At 42.6% G+C, this 21,905-nt stretch overlaps 1 protein-coding gene across 4 annotated transcripts in view; it reads left to right on the top strand.

Annotated features, from left to right (window-relative positions):
* The first annotated feature begins 205 nt into the window (after positions 1-205).
* Positions 206-21,905, top strand: part of sp4 (sp4 transcription factor) — a 75,410-nt gene continuing 53,710 nt past the window's right edge. The window contains exons 1-3 of one of the 4 annotated variants that reach the window (XM_063043739.1): positions 206-357; positions 666-748; positions 1,093-2,794. In XM_063043739.1, the coding sequence (XP_062899809.1) occupies positions 351-357; positions 666-748; positions 1,093-2,794 (1,792 nt within the window). In that variant the 5' untranslated portion in view covers positions 206-350. Of the gene's footprint in view, positions 358-416; positions 482-560; positions 580-665; positions 749-1,092; positions 2,795-21,905 lie in introns of those variants that run through there. The other 3 variants (XM_063043741.1, XM_063043742.1, XM_063043740.1) reach the window with 3 other exon arrangements.

The following is a 21,905-nucleotide window of genomic DNA, read 5'->3' as shown; positions in this document are numbered from 1 at the left end:
GCCCCGCGCTCCTCATGCCCTACCGGGGCATGTAGTTCCAGCCTTTCGTTTCCACGTCACCGTGAAACGTCAGCCTCCGCGGAAACTACAAGCCCCAGCAGGCTGTGCGCTGGCGGCCCTCCATTCCGCCGCCGCACCACCAATCCAATCAAGTGGTCGGAGAACGGCAAGTCTTCGGGTCTGCTGGTTCGAAGCTCCGCCTTCCAGTTCCATTTCCGTCAATCAAGAGGAACCTGATTATTCCGTCCTACGCAAACAGCCATTCGTGGAAAGAAAGGGCCAGCCCTGCCTTGTTCTGCCTACATTTTGTACTGGCCTTATTTTTTTCCTCCCTTCTTAAGCAATGCAGAATGAGTGGTACGTAACCCTCCCTCTATCCCCTCCCTCCTTAAAAAAAACAAGAGGGAAAAGTCAATTTACCTTGGTGACAAGCTTTCTGCTAATTGATCAGCTTGACAACAAGAATCTACAGTAGTGAGTTGTGTGAGCCAACCCTCTTTTGGGTGTTACTTTGTATCCACTGGGTCGGGTTTCAAACCACGTTTCTGGTTTTCCCCTCCCCTCCAGGGGAATTGATGGGTGATTTAAGTAACTATGTGAAAGTAGAGTGTATCTTAAAAGTGGATTATTTTGTTATGATTATTTGTATTTTTTTCCGTTCACAGATCAAAAGGAGGAAAGTATGGCCACCCTAACTGAAGGAGGGAAACCTGGTGAATATTTGCAACTCAAAACATCAGGCTCACAGGTATGAATATAAATTTCGAATCAAGACGTAACACTAAGCTTATCTCTCAGTTTATTTTACGTGTTTTTTTAAAAAAAATACATCTGCCACAGTCTGCTTGTTGTTGAACTAATTTTGCTAACCACTTGTATGTGAAGCCATTTTTCTTGCAGATCTGTGCACCTACTTCCTGATTTAAACAAACTATAAAATGTACGATTTCGGATTATGTTATCTTATTGAAACACGGGTGTTTAATCGTTAATTGCTCTGTACTTCCTGCGTGAAGCCCCTTTTTGTGCTAAAGTAAATTCACACCCACTCTTTCCTCTCTAAACCCGCCCACTGTGTGTCTGTGTTGGTAGGACACCCAGCCGTCTCCTCTCGCCCTCCTCGCAGCCACTTGCAGCAAGATCGGTTCTCCGGGCTCGGCTGATGGTGCGGCTGGCTCCAACGCCCTGCAAAGCGGACAGCTACTGATCGACCAGAGCCCAGGAGCGGTGCAGCAGCAGCAGCTGGAGGTTGTGACCGCCCAGCTCAGTGGGAACGGGTGGCAGATCATCGCCGCCGGCCCCGCGACGACGAAAGAGAGCGTTGCACAACACCAAGGGACGTCTGCCAGCAGTAGCTGCAGCAACACAACCCCCGCGTCCCCTACCACCAGCAACGGGAACGTTGCAAGTGTTCAAGATGGCACGGGTTCGCCCGTCAAAGCCCGACCAATCGTGTCAGCAGCGGGACAGTACAACGTGGTGCCAGTGCAGTCGCTACCAAATCCTACCATGGTGGTCAACGCAGCAGCCACTGCTGGCGGCTCTTCCAACAGCGTGCAGTACCAAGTCATTCCGCAGTTGCAGACAGTGGACGGGCAGCAGATCCAGATCAGCTCGGCCAATCTGCAGCAGGATCTGCACGGGCAGATCCAGATCCTGACCGCCGGCCACGGTCAGGCGGCCCTCATCGGCCCGCTGACCAGGACGACATCTGCGAGCACGACCACGCCGAACGCCGCCGCGCCTTCTCAGTCGCCCGCCAGCGTCCCTATCCAGATTCGACCCGGCCTCTCCATCCCGCTGCAGCTGCAAGGCGTTAACATTTCCGGGGCTCAGACCCAGATGGTCGCCACTTTGCCAATCAACATAGGAGCCGGTGTGACCCTGGCCGTGCCTATAAACAGCCTGTCGGCGGCCACTGGAGGTGGATCCATCCAGTTCGTCCAGCCTCCAGACGGCGGGGTCTCGAATGGGAATCAAATGGTTTCCACGCCCATTTCCACCACCTCTTTGAGCAGCATGCCCGAATCTCCTTCGTCGTCTCCTCCTCCTCCTCACTCCTCCTCCTCAATATCGACCAGTGTTACCACCGCCTCTCCATCATTGTCTTGTGTGACTTCGCTGGCAAATTCCAACGAGACAGTCCAGGCTCTGTTCCGCACTGGCTCGGAGAACACAGAAGATGAACCATCCTCGGCCGTGGCCGGCTCTGAGGGCGAAGGTGCAAACCTCTCTCAGCCCAATGGGTTGCAGGATTTGCCGGAACACGGTCAGCTTCAAGTGCAGTTGGCCTCTGGACAGCAGGTACCACTTCAGCAACAGCAGTCGTCTCAGATTCAGCAGCAGATCATTCAGACAATCCCACACCATGCTCTTCAGACCATCCAAAGTGCTGCAGTCCCAGGTCAAACTCTTCAAAATGTCCAGCAACAGGCCTTGCAAAATGCTCAGCTATCAACAATGCAGAATCCAACTCAGGTGATCATCAGGGCACCAAGTTTGACACCATCTGGGCAAATAAATTGGCAGACCATTCAAGTGCAAAACATCCAGAACCTTTCAAGTGTACAGATTCAAAATGCTCAGCAACTGACCGTGACTCCTGTGTCTTCAAGTAGTTCAGGTGGAACTGCTGTTGCCCAGATTACCCCTGTAACTGTTACCGGCAACACCATTAATTTAAGTGCTGCCCAACTTGCGTCTGTCCCTAACCTCCAGACAGTGAACATCGGGAGTTTGAGTTCGGGTGGAGTGCAGGTGCAAGGAATACCGGTGGCAATCACCAATCTGGCAGGTAGGAATGTTCTTTATAACTTGTCTATTTTTCACATACGTTTGAAGTAAAATTATGATGTACAAGTACATTTGCATTAAATATCAGCTTCTAGAAATTTGCAAGACAAGTAAGTATGTTCTGACATCCAGCAAGGCATTTTGTTAGGAGTTGTAAGATTTTTAGTAATTTTAAATATTTTTCTCATATAGACTGAAATACTATGAGAGTAATGAAGTTTGAAGTGAATCTTGTTTTAGTATTCTTGAAATTTCAAATGAAGCAGAGCAGAGCTTTATCATTTTGTGTTTCAATTTACAAACGGTAGATTTTGTATAAATCCTAGCACTTGTTTTGATAAAATGGCCTCTTAGAGATGTTTTCATGTAGCATTTACAATTCAGAGTTTGCTTACTCTGACTAAATTGAACAAAAACTACAAGCAGTAGACATGGTTACCCTTTACTGACTAAACTGGATTGGCTTTAACAAAATCTTTCAAGACCTGAAGATCAAAAGACTTTGTATATACACTTCCGTTGCAGTAAAATGTCAGAATGATGATTGTAGCTGCATTTAGTAACTTTGATAAAGATATTATTTTGACCAGCACCAGCTTCTTTTAAATTGATTTACCACTGCATGAATAGTTGTCTTCTATAATTTCTGCTGATATATTTGTTTTTAGTTAATATTTTGCTTCCATGAATGGTGATGGCAAATAATTTTTAAGTCTAACAATAAATTTGCATATTATACTGCGGCCTAAAAATAATTATTTAAAATACAGTAGTGTATTGTAAGCTATTGAACCTCTTTGCTCTAAACTGAACAGAGATGTATTTACCGAAACTTAAATATTTGAAAAATCTTCTAAATTTTTCTTTGAGTTTTGTGCAATTTATAATATTTGTAGAAAAAATGTCTGATGAAAATTGGCAACTCTGCTTTCTAAATTAAATGCTTGACGAGATAAAATTTACCACAAAGTTATCTTGGCCGCTTCTGGGTTATTTCTTACTATAATGTGTATCTTGTTTTTGAGTTGATTTTCAATCATGATTGATATTTAGTTTGTTGCATTATTGCTACAGTACTTTCAAACTGCAAAAATGCCTTTTTTTTTTCTCTGATGGGCTAGTATTCAAATTTAAGTCATCTTTACAGAGTAGTCTTCGCTCCAAGTAGTGTTCCTGGAGGCTTTGGGCAATTTGGTCAAATGTGTAACTGGATTATTGTCCTGCTTTGAGGAGGTTTCAGATGTGAAAAGATATGATACATGTATTCTTCACGATGCAGTTTGATTCTAGGATGATGACCTAGAGACTTGAGGGGAAGCAATTATGTTTTATTCTGTAAGTGAACAGAACTAAGAACATCGCAGCACAGTACAGGCTATTTGGCCCACAATGTTATACTGATCTTGTAAGCTGCAAGATCAATTGAACCCGTCCCTCCTACATAGTCCCATTTTTCTATCATCCATGTGCCTATATAAGTGTTTCTTAAATCACCCTAATGTATCTACCTCTATCATCAGCACTGGCAGGGCATTCCATGTGCTCACCACTCACTGTATAAAGAATTTTCCTTTGACATCCCTCTATACTTTCCTATACTCACCTAAAAATTATGGCTCTTTTATTAGTCATTTCTGCCCTGGGAAAAAGGTCTCTGGCTGTCCACTCTAGCTATGCCTCCTATACACCTCTGACAAGTCACCTCTCATCCTCTCTCACTCCAAAGAGGAAAAGCCCTAGCTAGCTCAACGTATCTTCAAAAGACATTCCCTTTAGTCCTGCCAGCATCCTGCTAAATCTCCTCTGCACCCTCTATAAAGCTTCCACATCTTTCCTACAATGAGGCGACCAGAAATGAACACTCTATTCCAAATGTGGTCAAAGGAGAGTTCTGTCGAGCTACAACATTACCTCGAGGCTCTTGAGCTTAGTCCCCTGACCGATGCGCCATACACCTTAACAACTCTTATCAACTTCTGCATAACTTTGAGGGATACAAGTTCTACTGCACTGACGAGAATCCTGCCATTAACCCTGTATTCTGCTTTCCAATTTGACTTTCCAAAATTAATCACTTTATGTTTTTCTGGGTTGAACTCCATCTGTCGCTTCTCAGCCCAGCTCTGCATCCAGTCAATGTCCCATTGCAATCTACAACAACCATTCTCACTATCTGCAACTCCACCAACCTTTGTGTCATCCGCAAACTTACTAACCCACCCTTGCACTTCCTCACACAAGTCATTTATAAAAATTACAAAGTACGGGGGTCCCAGAATAGATCCCTGTAGAACACCACTGGTCACCAAATTGCAGGCAGAATACTGTCCATCTACTACCACCCTTTGCTTTCTATGGGCAAGCCAGTTTAATATTCACCCAGCTATTCCCTGGATCCCTTGCCTCATTATATTCTGAAAGAGCCTTTTCAAACACCTTCCTGAAATTCATATACACCACATCCACTGTGCTTTGTCACATCTTCAAAGAATTCAATCAGGTTTGAGGCATAACCTGCCCCTCACAAAGCTACGGTGACTATCCTTAATCAGACTATGCTTCTTCAAATCCTTGTAAATCCTATCACTGAGAATTCTCTTCAATAATTTGCCTACCACTGTAAAGACACACTGGTCTATAATTCCCAGGGTTACCCCCTACTCCTTTTCTTGAACAAAAGAATGACATTAGCCACCCTCCAATCATCTAGTACTACTCCTGTGGTCAGTGAGGATTCAATGATCATCGCCAAAAGCATAGTTATTTCTTCCCTTGTGTGTTCCCTAGTCTTACCTTTTCTGAAGTCCACAATCAATTCTTTGGTCTTACTGATGTTAAATGCAAGGTTGCTGCTGTGACACCACTCAACTAGCTGATCAATCTCGCTCCTGTACACCACTTCATCACCATCTGAAGTTCTACCAACAATAGTTATGTCATCAGGAGATTTATAGTTGGCATTTGAGCTGCGTCTAGCCACACAGTCATGGGTGTAGAGCAATGGGCTAAGTACACATCCTTGAGGTGCGCCAGTGTTGATTATCAGTGCGGTGGAGATGTTGCTTCTGATCCTCACAGATTGTGGGTGTCCGCTGAGGAAATTGAGGATCCAGTTGCAGAGGGAGGTACAGAGGCCCAGGTTCTGGAGCCTTTTGATCAGAACTGTAGAAATGAATGTGCTAAACACTGAGCTGTGGTCAGTAAACAGCAGCCTGACCCAAGTATTAGTATTGTCCAGCTGATCCAAGGCCACATGAAGAGCCAATGAGATCACATTGGCTCCAAACCTAATGTAGTGATAGACAAATTGCATTGGGTTCAGGTACTTGCTTAAGCAGGAGTTGATTCCAGCCATAACCAACCTTTCAAAGTACTTAATCACTGTAGATATGAGTGCTACTGGATGATCGTCGTTAAGATGGGCAGGGTTGTGTCATCAACAGATTTATAGATGGCATTTTAGGTGTGCTAGCCATATAGTCGTGTATGTAGAGAGAAGTCTGATGCCCAGAGCTGTAATAGCGTTGTGCTAGCTGCTACACTACTGTAGTGCCCTTTCAACTTGCATTTCAGTATACAATTCTTGTAAGAACAGCCAAGCCTTTGTTGAACAGTTGGAACACTGCCAGCTCCTGTAAAATGTGGTAAATTGTCCAATACATCCTGCTCCAAGGGTGAAAACAGCAGAATGGGTCTGATCTGGCTGATTTGTCTTGCAACCTTTAGCAAACTGATGGAGCCATCTGCAACATTAGTGAGCAACACTCCCTCCTCAGTAAACAGTGCTTTTGTAAAGCATTCAGCTCCCCACAACTACTTTCATATTTTGCAGTGTCATTTTCTAAACTTAAAATATATTGAATTAGGATTTTTGAGCTAATCTACAAAACATTGTGCTTCATGTCAAATCAAAAGAAAAATTCCAAAACCTGTCAACAATTTATTAAAAGTTTAAAAAAAAACAAATCTGTGATGCTGTAGAAGTATTTATCCCCTTTGTAATTCCCTCACTAACTTTCCCCAGGTGCAATATTACCTTACAAACTCACCTAATTTGTTTGTGTAGAAAATTAGAGGATCGCCTGTTTTCAATGAATTCATAAGAATAAATACCCCCTCTGTCTGTAAGGACCAACTGCATGGTGACATTTCAACAGACCAAACCAAAATGAAGACAAAAGAGTATTCAAGACAAGTCAGGGAAATGATAATAGAGGAGCACAAATTTGGGGAAGAGTAAAAGACCATCTCAAGGGCATTGAACATATCTTGGAGCTCAGTGCAGTGCAACGTGAAAAAAAATGAAACCACACCCACACTGCCTAGGTCTGGCCACCCTTCTAAACTGAGTCACTGGAGAAGAATGGCACTTCCAAGACAGGCTGGTGTGATGCCAGCTACAGAAGTGAGTGGTTGCAACTGGAGATGATGTTCATGGTTTCACAATCTCTCAGCTCTTGCATAAAAGGGGTATTTGTGGAAGAGTGGTGAGGAAGAAGCCCTGGCTAAAAAAAAGCATATCCTTGCCAGTAAAGTCTTTGCAAAGCATCACTTGGAAGATAGGTTAAAGATGTAGAAGAGATCTTGTGGTTAATTGAGACTAAAGCAGAACATTCGGTCCCCAACACTAAGCGGTACATGTGGTGTAAATCTAACACTGTGTGCCAGCCAGGCAGCCCCATCTCTACTGTAAGGTATGGTGGAGGTAGCATCATGCTAACAGGATGCTTTTCAGCATCAGGGACTGAAAATCTGGTCAGGATTGATGAGAAGATGAATGCTGTTAAATACAGAAAAATCCTGGGTTAAAAACCTGCTAGCCTCTGCCAGAAAACTTAAACTGGGGAGGAAGTTTGTCTTTCAGCAGGGCAATGACCTAAAGCACAGTGCCAGAGCAGCTGTGGGGTGGCTTCAAATGAAGAAAATTAATGTCCTTGTGCAGCCCAGTGAGAGTCCTGACCTTAACTCGATCGAGCATCTCTGCCAAGAGCTCAAGGTTGCTGTCCACTGCTTTTTCCCAACTAATCTGGCACAGCTTGAGCAATTTTGCAAGGAGGAATGGACAAATCTTGTTCTATCACTTTGTTCAAAGCTAGAAAAAAGTTATCCAAAAAGACTACTGGCTGTAATAGCTGTGAGAGATGGTTCAACTCTGTACTGAGCAAAGGGGGATGAATACTTTTGAACTGCTGACATTTCTGTTTTTGCATTTTTAGTTTTTTATGCTTTACAGTTTTCCCTTTTTTGGGGGGGTCTCTACTGTGGGGGGGAGAAAGGAGCATGTAATTCAAAAAATTTAAATTCTCAGTTAAATTGATTTTATCCCTGGTTGTAATGCTCATTTATGTGAATAAAGTATTAGGGACGGAATATTTTTTTTAAAGGTACTGTTTCTACTTGTGCCCAATTTTGATTTCATCACAGCTGTCACCCAAGCATGGGCCAAGGAGCTGAATGCCAAAGGTGGCATTTGACTGTATGGCATCAAGTTTTGGCAAAACTGAAGTTAATGGGCATCATAGGAAGACACTCTAGTGGTGGGAGATGTACCTTGCATAAGTGAAGATGGTTGTGATTGTTTGAGTTGTATGGGATAAATGGGATGTCTGTAGATGTTTGCACAATATTCAATTCCACTCACTGCTCCACAGCAAATAAAATATGGCATTACTGCATGCAGCAGACTGAAACAACACTAGCTTAAGATTCATTTTCTTACAGGCATTTACAGGAAAAAAGAAATACAATGGAGTTTTACGAAAGTAACTCTGCAGAAAGACTGACAAATTACCAAAAGAAGTAAAATTGAAAATAAAAATATTGAGGAGTCGTTGAAAGAGAGTCTATAAGCTAAAGAATCAGTTCAGAGTAGTGATGAGTGAAGGAGCCTGACGGTTGCGCCCTAATAACTGTTCCCGAATCTAGTGGTTTAGGACCTATGGCTCCGTACCTACTGCCTGTTGGTAATGGCGAGAAGAGGGCCTGGCCTCTATGCTGGGAGTCTTTAATGGATTTTGCTTTCTTGTGACAGCACTCTGTATAAATACACCAGGTGTTGGGTGAGGCTTTGCCTGTGGACTGGGCTGTATCCGTCAATTTTTGTAGCCTTTTCAGTTACTGGGCATTAGTGTTTCCGTAGCAGGCTGTGATGCAACCAGTTGTATACTCTCCACTGTGCATCTATGGAAGTTTGTCAACCTTTTCAAGTTCAGTACAGCCAAATGAAATAGCATTATTCCAGGGCTAAGGTGCCAAACACACTACCAACAGTCACACCCAACACAAGGCACATATAGCACATGTAAGGTAGCAGCGAACACAGTCACACAAAAATACAACGGACAGTAGTCCAAGACCCTGATTGTCACGTATATTTATGGTGCATGGAAGTTGTCGGCAAGAACAAGCCCACAGCAGTCTGCAGATGAATGCAATCCAACTTGTCTTCCACCGAGCGAGCACTGAAGGGCAGCACCGACAAGGGGCCAGCCTCCAAGCAGGCACAGGTGCTGCGCCACACCGCCTATGGCCTCTCCTTCCCTGGGCGGCTGCAACAGGCTACCCCACGGAATGAGGCCTAGTCTGCGCTACAACTGAGGCCATACATCTCCCCCACCGTTGGTCTTGTCAATAAACTATTGAGCTGGACTTGGCGTTCTATATTACCAACATCCAACTGGGTTTTGCAGTCACAAGGAATATGTCCAAGGCAATCACTCGCTGCTAGAGTGCACACCACCTTTGCACACCAAGTTTAGCTCTTCCACCAACGAGCAGCTCACTGATGGGGTAGGCCTGCAGTACTTGATGTTCGTGATAAACAGCAGTGTCTCGTGATCATGAAAAAGATAAAGGATGTACAATTTCGCCTTTGATTGGACCCGGGCTGGCTGCTGCGTCCAAGTGAGTCACCATCTTACTGCCAGTTTTGGTGACATGCCTAATCTACTCAAACTTATAAGGAAGTGGAGTTGCTGTTGTGCCTTCTTTGTGATGACACTTGTGAGCTTGTCCTAGGATAGATTCACTGACATGTTAACTACTGATCCTCCCCAACTCCATTCCCTAATGAGGACCTCTAGTTTCTTCCTCCTATAGTAGATGATTGGGTCTTTGGTTTACATGAGAAATTGCTGTTGTCGCACCACTCAACCAGACTTGCAATCTCCACACTGTACACCAGTTTGTCACTTCCTTTGACCCGGCCAACAAAGGTAGTGTAGTCACCAAACTTAAATACGGCATTGGAGCTGTACTTAGCCATACAGTCATAAGTACAAATTGCGTAGAGTAGGGATTAGGTGCTCAGCCCTGTGTTCATGGTGAGAGGCAGGCAATGACCATTTCCATTGAGGTTCTCACCATGTATCTTCAGCCTTTTACATTGCAGAGTCCTGCACCATAAAAAACAGGTCAGAGATTGGGGGCTCTAGTGGGTAATTTCTGACATCTGAAGAACCTCCTTCATTTTCAATATATCAATCTGGAATATGATGGGTCATTCCTCGGTGGCTGCAGCTCCAGTTCTCAAGGAGATCAACCCCATCCAGAACACTGCTTCCACTGGTATACAGTAGCTACCATGATTTCTGCCTGCAGAGTGCTGGATAGCTTCTTGTGGAGGCTAGTCCAACAACATCTACTGAACTCCTGACCTCCCCCTATCGAGGAGGATAAGTGGTCATGTGGGAACACCACTGTCTGCAGTACACCTTAAAGTTGCACACTATATTTTCAGTCCTTTTATTATTGTCCCCAAATATTGGGAATTTGCTGACTAAGAGTATTATGCGAATACTTTGACTAGGACTATAACACGTCAACAAGGTGGTAAACCATAACCTTCAAGTGCATTAAGGCATCTTAAATATATTCAAGCAACACACACAAAAAATGCTGGTGAACGCAGCAGGTCAGGCAGCATCAATAGGAAAAGGTACAGTCGACATTTCGGGCTGGGATCCTTCGTCAGGATCATCTTGTGGCTATTGACCCTCACTTCCTGGGAAGAATTTCACTTTATTGGCTCCATTAGCATAACCTCTCTCAATTTTTTCTTAACATTTATGTCCTAGAAAGAACATGGTAGCGCAGTGGTTAGCACATTGCTTTACAGTGTCAGTGACCAGTCTTCAATTCCCATCACTGACTATAAGGAGTTTGCATGTTCTCATGTCTGCATGGGCTTCCTCCCACATTCCAAAGACGCAGGAATAGCAGGTTAATTGGTCATATGGGCAGCATGGGTTTGTTGGGCCACAGGGACCTGTTATCTTGCTGTATCTCCAAATTAAATTAAGCATGCTAGGTCTCTTTGTTTAATTAATGCCTCACTTAGTTGATAGTGGACTTCATCTTACAGAAACGTGAAGTGTGACAACATTTGATAACAAATGTAATTGGATCAAATTTAGCCTAGCTATTAAAAAGGGAAAAGATAGACATGGAATACAAATTCTAAATTTGTGCAGGGTCAGTTTTACAAATCTCTGATATGGTTTTATAAATGTGAATTGGAAATAGCTTCCTGTCTTCTCAGTAGTGAACTAGAAAAGATTACTGAATGTTCAGGCCCAAGATGAGAAATCCAAACTGGCTGTTCATGGTATTAGTTCCAGTCGGTTTTGTTTGATTTAGGGGAGTGGAGATTAGAATGAGTAATGTTTGTGGTGAGAGCTATGCTATTACTGGTGGGAGACGGGGACGTTACTTGTCAATAGCTGCAGGAGCATTGTGGCCAATGCAATGGCACAAACTAGACTGAGATCATGCAAGTGGATTGAGGAAGAAATTTAACCACCCTCATCACCAGGAATTGGCAAAGAAGGAGGGAATGGGTAAACAGCAATATAAGAAAGTGAAGAATTTTGTGGCCTCTTGTCTTTTGTGACTTTTTCTGTAATCACTGATTATGATATAGTCAGACTTTTCCCATTGGTACCTTCTACAGAACTAAATCTAATATAATAATCAAGAAAATGGTGTACACTTCAAGTGTTTTTCCTCTTTGCCTGGTTGATAATAGTAAAGATTAATGGAAGACCTGGATTAGCATCACTGGTTCTTGTGCCTCTCTGTTAACTTGTTTATAAATTTGCCCCTGCAAACTACTAGCTTTTGTTTTATATTGAGTTACTCAATGTCTCTCTAATGTTTCCTGAATTGCAACCATACTGTTGATGTCCCCTAAGGCAGACCCTTCTCCAGTCAAGAATAGCATTTATGAGAGAGGCAAGACGGTCAGTTTTTGGGTCAGATAAAATATAGATATTGGTTGATTTAAATTCAAAAATAAATGATTCTATTTGCTAGATCTAATTAAAATCAACTCCAGGAATTCTGCTGCCCTCATGTTGCTATAGGAGAAGCATATAACAGATGGCATAATTGTTTTCATCATAGAACTCTGATTATAGCTATGACATGGAGGTACAGGAGTGCAAATCCATTATTGGGTACCTCGTTTAGAAATTTATTACCATTGGGTCTTTAAAGTCTGAGCTAGGGGATGCATCTGGTGGGTAGCAACATTATGGCCTGCCACATGTCTATGAAAAGCAGTGTAAGTGTCTACATCGCTGAAGAGGTTAAGGCTGCACTGTAGGAATAGTTTTTATTATTTTAACGTGGTGTGTAAAACAAGCCTACCTTTGTAGGAAAAATCTGCAATTGGTTGAAAACAATATATTGTCTTCCTCTTCTACTTCATTGCGGAAAAGGCAGATATCTAGGCATGACTGTTTTTTCAATTGCTGTCTTTGTCCACAAATACCCCCACCATAGTAAACATCCTCTCCACATCCACCCTATCTGGTCCTTTCAACATTCGGTAGGTTTCAATGAGATCCCCTGCCGCATCTTCTAAATTCCAGTGAGTACAGGCCCAAAGCTGCCAAATGCTCGTCATGTGTTAACCCCTTCATTCCCGGAATCATCTTCATGAACCTCATCTGGACTCTCTCCAATGACAATAATCCTTTCTGAGATATGGGGCCCAAAACTGTTAACAATACAATAGTGCGGCCTAATTAGTGTCTTGTAAAGCCTCAGCATTATCTGTTTGTTTTGATTTCTATTCCCCTCGAAATAAATGCTGATGTTGCTTTTGCTTTGTTTACCACAGACTAAACCTGTCAATTAACCTTCTGGGATTCTTGCATGAGGAGTCCCCAGTCCCTCTGCACCTCTGATGTTTGAACCTTCTCCCCATTTAGATAATAGTCTGCACTATTGTTCCTTTTACCAAGATGCATTATCATACATTTCTGAACACTGTGTTCCATTTGCCACTTTTTTGCCCATTCTTCCAACTTGTTCAAGTCTTGCTGCAATCGCATTGTTCCTCAGCACTACCTACCCCTCCACCTATCTCCGTATCATCTGCAAACTTTGCCACAAAGCCATCAATTCTGTTATCCAAATCATTGACCAACAGTATGAAAAGTAGCGGTCCCAGGACAGACCCCTGAGTCAACACCTATCATCAAAGATCACCATCTGGTCCATGTGCCATATTCTCACATCTGCCATTAGGCAGGAGGCACCGAAGCCTGAATTTGCACACCACCAGGTTCAAGAACAGCTACTTCAACCATTCGGTTCTTGCATCAACCTGCACAATCCTAATCATTAACTCAGTATAGCAACACTGTGGCTACTTTGCATTACAATGAGTTTTGTTTTGAGTTCAGTTTATTTTTCTTCTGATGCTCTGTGTCTGTATTTCAAGTGTTGGTATTGGTTAATTATGATCTCATTGCACCAAGACACAGTGAACAACTTGTCTTGAAATATTGTTCATTCAGATCAAACCATTGAGGTAGGAAAAGGTAAAACAATAACAATGCAGAATAAAGTTTAACGGCTACAGAGAATGGGCAGTGTAGGTAATGATAAAGTGCAAGATCGTAAGATAGATTGTGGGGTCCAAAGTCTATCTTATTGTACAAGAAATCCATTGTAGAATCTGATAACAGCAGGATAGAAGCTGTCCTGAAGCCTGGTAGTACTTGCTTTCAGTGTATGTATGTACCTAGGCATATGACAATGACTAAGCAAGCATCATACAAAGTGAGCCCAGTATTGTCAGCTTGTGTGACATCCCTGTGCACTGGATGAGAATTGAGCCTTGCTCAGCTCCATTACTCCACACCAATTAATGCATCGAGGCCTGAGAACGGAAAATGAACCAGTGTTTAGTGCTGACTGCCTGTGTTCGATCCACTCCCTCTCTTGCTACTACCATCAGATGGGAGGTGCAGGACTTTTGGGTCCCACTTGGCCAGGTTCGGGAACAGTTGTTACCCTGCAGCCATCGGGATCCCGGAATGGCTTCCCTCGCCTGACTCGCGCAGGACTGACTACGGCTGTGGACTCTGCAGCTCATGTTCTATGCATTATTTGTTTACCACTTTTTAATATTTGCATGATTTGTCCTCTTTTGTACATTGTGTGTTTGTCAGTCTTTGTTGTGTGTGGTTTCTCGTGGATCCTGTGTGTTTCTTGGTTTTGTGGCTGCCGCAAAAAGATAAATCTCGAGGTTGTATATTATATACCTACTTTGATAGTAAATTTGAACTTTGAACCATCTGTATCAGTTCCAATAAATGAACAATCCCTCTTGAGAAATTTACAGAAGAAGGTTCTAGATATTAATTTAGAAGGAGTAAATGTAGCATCCTGAGGCTGAGGTGGTAAGTATTTTAGTAGCAACAGTGATGAACAAACTGGAAGCACACAAGCTCTTGGTCTTTAATTTTAGACAAATGCCTTTTATTTCATTACTTACAAACTGTACAATGAAACATGAAGAAATGGAGGCATTAGAAAAGTCACAAATAACTATTGAATCCCAACAGAATCTATTCTGCCATGAATAATGTGCATTAAAATGCAGCCCTATTTGTATCTGTACAAAGGAACTGGTATGATATATGGGAATATTCATGATATTGGGATCTGCTCTGGAAAATATGGGAACACAAACATCTTAATGTTTGTAAGATTTTCTACCTGGTTCATCCTGGCAATTATGTAGCACTGTTCATGGAGTTATTTGGCCATATTCTATCTGTTAGTCCAATATAGTCACAGCAATGTTGCAAGCTTTTCTCCACTGGCTTAAGGTTTTGGAAGAAAAGTTCGAAATGAGGCCTCTAACAAAAATGTAGCCATCGGCTGCCTCAACTGCAGCTTTTGAGATTATGCTGGAGCAAAGTCAAGCAAACTTTATCATGCATTGCACTGAGAATGTATAGCAAAACAATAAGTTGTGTTTTTGCATGTGGATAGAGTACTGAGCAGCATATCCATTTCATATGATGTATTTGTGAGAAAAGTTCCAACTTGCACAGATAGGCTTTTCATGAACAAATTAAGGAGTGGGTGAAAGACCTGGAATGATCCTGTCTCTCCTCACACACACACACACATTATTGTTGGGAGTAAGCTAGTCGTGAAAGTAGGAGTGTCAGGCTTTGGCTCTGGGTAAGTTTCTGTTAAGGTTCCAGTTTTTTTTCTCTTTTGCTGCACTTAGTGTAGTAAATGGCTGCTGTATGTTCTTCATGCTGAATGTTGGAGTCCTGGGAGACCCAGAGTCTCCCAGGGAGCTATATCTGTGTGAAGTGCATTCAGCTGCAGCTCCTTGAAGACCGTGTTAGGGATTTGGAGCAATAGCTGCATGACCTTTGGCTCACACGGGAGGGTGAAGAGATAATTGGTCAGAGTTACAGGGAAGTAGTCACCCCGAAGCTGCAGGAGGTGAGTAGCTAGGTAACTGTCAGGAGAAGTGGAAATGTTAATAGGCAATTAGTGCAGAGCACCCTTGTGGCCATTACCCTGAAAAATAAGTTATACCATTTTGGATACTTTTGTGGCGGAAGACCTCCCAGGGGAATACCACGGAGACCAGATTACCGGCTCTAAGCATGGGTCCATGCTTCAGAAGGTGAAGTAGTGATAGGGGACTCAGTAGTCAGAGGAACATACAGGAAATTCTGTGGATGTGAATGGGACATCCAGACGGTATGTTGCCTCCCAGGTGCCAGGATCAGGGACATCTCGGATTGCGAGACAAAAAGCTGAGAAGCAGGGCCTCCAGAATAGTAACTTCTGGATTGCTACCTGTGCCACATGCTAGTGAGAGTAGAAACAGGATGACTTGGCAGATAAATGTGTGGCTGATAAGCTGGTGCAGGGGGTAGGGATTCAGGTTCTTGGATCACTGGGATCTCTTCTGAGGGAGATATGACCTGTACAAAAGGGACGGGTTGCATCTGAACGGGAGGGGGCCAATATTCTCACGTGCAGGTTTGTTAGAGCTGGTGGGGAGGGTTTAAACCAATTTGGCAGGGCGATGGGACCCGGAATGAAGAGACTCAGGATGGGACACATGGCAAAAAAGCAAAGATAGCGTGCAGTCAGACTGCCAGGAATGGCAGGCAGATGATCGGACAAAATTGCAGCCAGCAGAGTGAGTATTAGTGCATTAGGGATGCAAAATCAAAAAGGGTAGCAAATACAGCACTCAAAAGTGTTGTATGTCAACGCACAGATTATAACAAATAAGGTGGATGATCTTGTTGCACTATTACAGATTGCCAAGTATGATGTCTTGGCCATAACTGAATCATGACTGAAGGAAGATCATAGTTAGGAGCTGAATGTCCAAGGTTACATGCTGTATTGGAGGATAGGAAGGTAGGCAAAGAGGGTGATATGGCTCTGCTGGTAAAGAATGGCATTAGATCAGTAGAAAGATGTGACATAGGATCGGAAGTTTGAATCCTTGTGGGCTGAGTCAAGAGGTCGCAAGGGTAAAAGGACCCTGATGGCTGTTATATACAGGCCTCCCAACAGTAGCTGGGATGTGGATCACAGATTACAACAGGAAATGGAAAAGTCATGTCAAAAGAGCAATGTTATTATAGTTATGGGAAATTTTAAGATGAATGCCGATTGGGGAAAATCAGGTTGTTAATGGATCTCAAGAGAGTAAGTCTGTTGAATGCCTACGGATGGCTTCTTAGAGCGGTTTGTCGTTGAGCCTACCAGGAGATCAGCAATATTAGATTGAGTGCTGTGTGATGAACTGGAAGCAATCTGGGTGCTTAAGCTTTAAGACCCCTTAGGATCCAGTGATCACAATGTAATTGAGTTTAACTTGAAATTTGATAGGGAGAAAGTAAAGTCTGACGTAGCAGTATTTCAGTGGAGTAAAGGAAATTACAGTGGTATGAGAGAGGAGTTGGCCATAGTAAATTGGAAGAAGCTGTTGGCAGGGATGACGGCAGAGTAGCAATGGTGCCAGTTTCTGGGAAAAATGAGGAAGGTGCAGGACAGATGTATGCCAAGAAAAAGGGAAATACTGAAATGGCAAAATAGTACAACTGTGGTTAACAAGGGAAGTCACAGCTAATATAAAAACAAAACAGGGCATACAACAAAACAAAAATTAGCGGGAAGATGGAGGATTGACAAGCTTTTTAAAAACTCACAGAGAGTAACTAAAAGAATGATTAGAAGGGAAAAGATGAAATATGAAAAGCAAGCTAGCAAACAATAATAGTAAAAGCTTTTTCAAATATGTAAAAAAAAATAAGAGAGATGAGAGTGGATATAGGCCGGAGAAATAATAACGGGACAAGGAGATAGCTGATGAACTAAATGAGTATTTTGCATCAGTCTTTACTGTGAAAGACTCTAGCAGTGTGCCACATGTTGAAGGGTATGAAGGAAGAGAAGTAAGTGCAGTTACTATTACAAGGGAGAAGGTGCTCAAAAAGCTGAAAGACCTAAGGGTACATAAGTCACCCAGACCAGATGAACTGCACCCTAGGGTTCTGAAAGAGGTCGCGGTAGAGATTGTGGAGGCATTAGCAATGATCTTTCAAAAATCATTGGAATCTGGCATGATGCCAGAGGACTGGAAAATTGCAAATGTCAGTCTTTTTTTAAAAAAAAGGAGGAAGGCAGCAGAAAGGAAATTGTAGACCAGTTAACCTGACCTTGGTGGTTGGGAAGATGTTGGAGTCGGTTGCTAAGGATAAGATTATGGAGTACGGGACAAGATGGGATAAAGTCAGCATGGTTTCCTTGAGGGAAATTCTTGCCTGACAAATCTGTTGGAATTCTTCAAGGAGATTACAAGTAGGATAAATAAAGGGGATGCAGTGGATGTTGTATATTTGGACATTCAGAAGACCTTTGACAAGGTGCCATACATAAGACTGCTTACTAAGTTATGAGCTCATGGTATTACAGGAAAGTTGCTAACATGGTTAGAGCATTGGCTGATTGGTAGGCAGTGAGTGGGAATAAAAGGATCCTTTTCTGGTTGGCTGCCAGTGAATAATGGTGTTCCGCAGGGGTCGTTGTTGGGACCACTCCTTTTTATGCTGTATATCAATGATTTAGATGATGGAATAGATAGCTTTCTTGCCAAGTTTGCAGATGATATAAAGATTAGTGGAGGGGCAGGTAGTGTTGAGGAAACAGGTAGGCTGCGGAAGGAATTAGACTGATTAGGAGAATGGGCAAGAAAGTGACAAATGAAATACAATGTTGGAAAATACATGGTCATGCACTTTGGTAGTAGAAATAAATGTGCAGACTATTTTCTAAATGTGGTGAAAATCCAAAAATCTGAGATGCAAGGGACTTGGGAGTCCTTGTGCAGAACACCCTAAAGGCTAACTTGCAGGTAGAGTCTGCGGTGCGGAGGGCAAATGCAATGTTAGCATTCATTTCAAGAGGTCTTGAATATAAAAGCAGGGATGTGTTGCTGAGGATTTATAAGGCACTGGTGAGGCTGCACGTCGAGTATTGTGAACAGTTTTGGGCTCCTCGTCTAAGAAAAGATGTGCTGGCATTGAAGAGCATCCAGAGGCAGTTCACAAGGATGATTCCAGGAATGAAAGGGTTATCATATGAGGAACATTTGATGGCTCTGGGTCTGTACTCGCTGGAATTTAGAAGGATGAAGGGGGAATCTCATTGAAACCTATTGAATATTAAAAGGCCTAGACAGAGTAGATGTGGAAAAGATGTTTCCCGTGGTGAGCGAGTCTAGGTCAAGAGGGCACAGCCTCAGGATAGAGGAGGCGTCCATTTAAAACAGATGCGGAGAAATTTCTTTAGCCAGAGGGTGGTGAATTTGTGGAATTTGTTACCACAGGCAGCTGTGGTGGCCGGGTTTTGGGTATATTTATAGCAGAGATTGATAGGTTCTTGATTGGACACAGCATTGAAGGTTACGGGGAGAAGGCTGGGGAATGGATTGGGTGGGGGGGGGGGAGGATCAGTCGTGATTGAATGATGGAGCAGATTCTGTGGGCCAAATGGCCGAATTCTACTCCTATGCCGTGTGGTCTTTTTATGGTTGATTAGCATTAAACTGTCTTGCAATCCAGTTTTTCCAGTATACTTCTCAAACACATGTTGATTGTTGCTGGCCGTGGTCCCTTGAGGTGGGGAGCGTAGAACATAATGCTAATGACTCTGTCTACATTTTCATTCAATTTTTGTTTTTGGTGATCTGGGAATTGAGCCAAGGTTTATTGCCCATCCCTAATTGTGGTGGTAAACTGTTGCCTTGAACTACTTCATTCAGTGTGTTGAAGTTATTCTCACAGGTGAGATATCTTGGGCCAGAGATAAAGATGCATACAATTTCCACTTTGACATTTAATGTATCTTTGAAGAGAGCCCATAGATGAGTGAAAACCTTATCCTCCTTGATGTTAGATGTCACAGGTCTGGGAGTTGCTGTTGGAGTAGCTGGAAGAGTTCTGAGTCATCGGGTGATTAAGATGATAAGTAGTCTGTCTGTGTTCATAGTGGTATATGGGTTACAATTTAATTAGGCTAGTTTGTTCGACATAGTATCAAGCTTCTTGATTGTTGATAAAGGTAGACACAGCCAGACAAGTACGTATAATGTTGCTAGTGCAACATAACACCATGGATGGTGACACTTTTCATGGATGTGAGGTCTGTGTTGTGATTTCTTCCACTAATACTGTCATGGAATGATGGATTTATTGTGGGGTGACAAGAAAAGATGAAGTCAAGTGAGTTTAAACCCTTATTAGTTGTTAATAGCCATACAAACAATCCTGACATCTACGTCGTATAGGACTTGCTTATTTTGGTCTGTAATGTTCATAATGAAGCCACTCTAGTTCACCCACAGTACATCCTGTGACCTTCAAAACTTTCAATGCTGCTTCCAATATTTGCTCAACATGAAGGAGAGCTGAGTCATAAACTGAGTTAAGATGATGGATTATAATCGCCTAGCCATCTAGTAAACAAAGCTGTTTGGAAGTTGGTTAATTGGGTTGCCTTCTGACAGCTTTTTAGTAGAGAACTGAACCCACGAAATCGGCTGAGAACCCCTGGAGAATGTACAGTGGTTGAGGAAACAGCTGATTAGTACTTTGACTAAAAATGGCACCAGTAGCAAAATCATTGTACAGCAGAAGCAGTCTGCTGATGGAGCTACAGTGAAATAGTAATACATTGCTTGCCAGTTTCCACTTAAAAATTGCAGACTCTGTTATATCAAAGGGACAAAAGAAAGTTAGTTAATTATGCAGCTTCAGCCATGATTCAGAATTCTTAACATTGAGTATTTTTCTGCAGAGGGGCAAAACCCCAAACAGTTTTAACATCAGAGTTAGTGGAGCCACAAACTTCACTGAAATAAATTTATTTTGAGAAGATCTTATATATGCCCTAACCAAAGGGAACATGAAGGAATTTGATAGTAGAGAATAGGGACCTTGCCCACATGCAGCATCTGATCACAGTTTCTGCAGATGTGGATACTGCATTGCAAAGGATTGTTCCAGTTAGCTACTGCTGAATTCTGATTGAACTTAAGATGTGAAAGAATTCAGAAGAAGATCACAAAATCAAATACAAGTTTTACTGAACACCTAGCCATTCCCCTAATAGACTGAGGGAGGGGAAAAAGTGAATAATGAATTTAAAACCCCAAAGTCCTTATTGGTTTTATTCCCTGTATTGTCGCATAGTAAATTTAAAATTCCTCTGGAGACTGCACGACGGAACCCACTAAAACAGAATCCCGGTCAGAGCTGGAGCTGAAACTGAAATGCCTACCAGTTAGAATGAATTGGGCAAGACACCCCCTCAGGGAGATGGGAACAAAAAGATTCAGTGTATCCTACTTTGTAAAATTCAGCCTAGTAAAGGGGAAACTAACCTGGATCTAGTCCACTGCCTAAATTTACCACCTGCGGTGTCTGTCTGCACTTACCCATTCCGAGTGGCAAAGATGCCAATTTTCTCATGAGGTGGACTCGTCTAGGTGCGAAGGTTTGCTTTGGACATTAGCAATCAACATCTGAGGTTCTATCTTTAGAACACCCTGAAGGCCTTTGATATTTTATATATTTAAATCATTAAAATAGCCAAAACTATTTTTAAAAACACTTTAAAACAGAGAAATTAAATGAACTATCTCCCTTCACTTACATTTTCTTTACAGGGTTTAAATGAAATTTAAATGAATGGAGTTGCAGTTCTTGTGCTAGACTCTCCAGCAACAGAGGGGAGGTCACATGCACCAGCAGTTGAGCTCCAATTTGTCTGTCTTTGGCGATTGACCATGCATGCGTGGAAATCCAAGACAAGCTGAACCGTTTACTACAGAAAGCCAAAGGTTCTCTGCGTAACTATTGGTTAAAGGTAGACGCAATCCTGACCATACTTTCAATTCTTGACTATGCAGATCCATTGTCATTCTGTCCAGAATAGCCACATCGGATGCTTTGTTCCATTTTCATTTATTTCATTATAATCTCCAAGAATATTTATTAATCATATTTGTCTTTTAAACAAAAGACTCAATGTGATACTGTAATTGCAAAAATCTCAATTTCACACTGCTGTATTGCAAGAATAGAGTGGCATAGTGCCATTTGCTCTTCTGCATTCATTGTCAGCATTCCTTGAAGAATAATCAAGGAACTATTTTTCATTATTATCTGCAATTTCCCCATGAATTACTGGTTGTTCCACATGGAACTACTTGTATTTCCTTCTGTGGCTGTGAAGACAGTTAGGTGCATCTCATGAAATTCCAG

Source organism: Mobula hypostoma, chromosome 3 (assembly GCF_963921235.1).
Source record: "Mobula hypostoma chromosome 3, sMobHyp1.1, whole genome shotgun sequence".
Lineage (NCBI taxonomy): Eukaryota > Metazoa > Chordata > Chondrichthyes > Myliobatiformes > Myliobatidae > Mobula > Mobula hypostoma.
The sequence above is the reverse complement of the archived record's forward strand: the minus strand, read 5'-3'. Positions and strand labels throughout refer to the sequence as shown.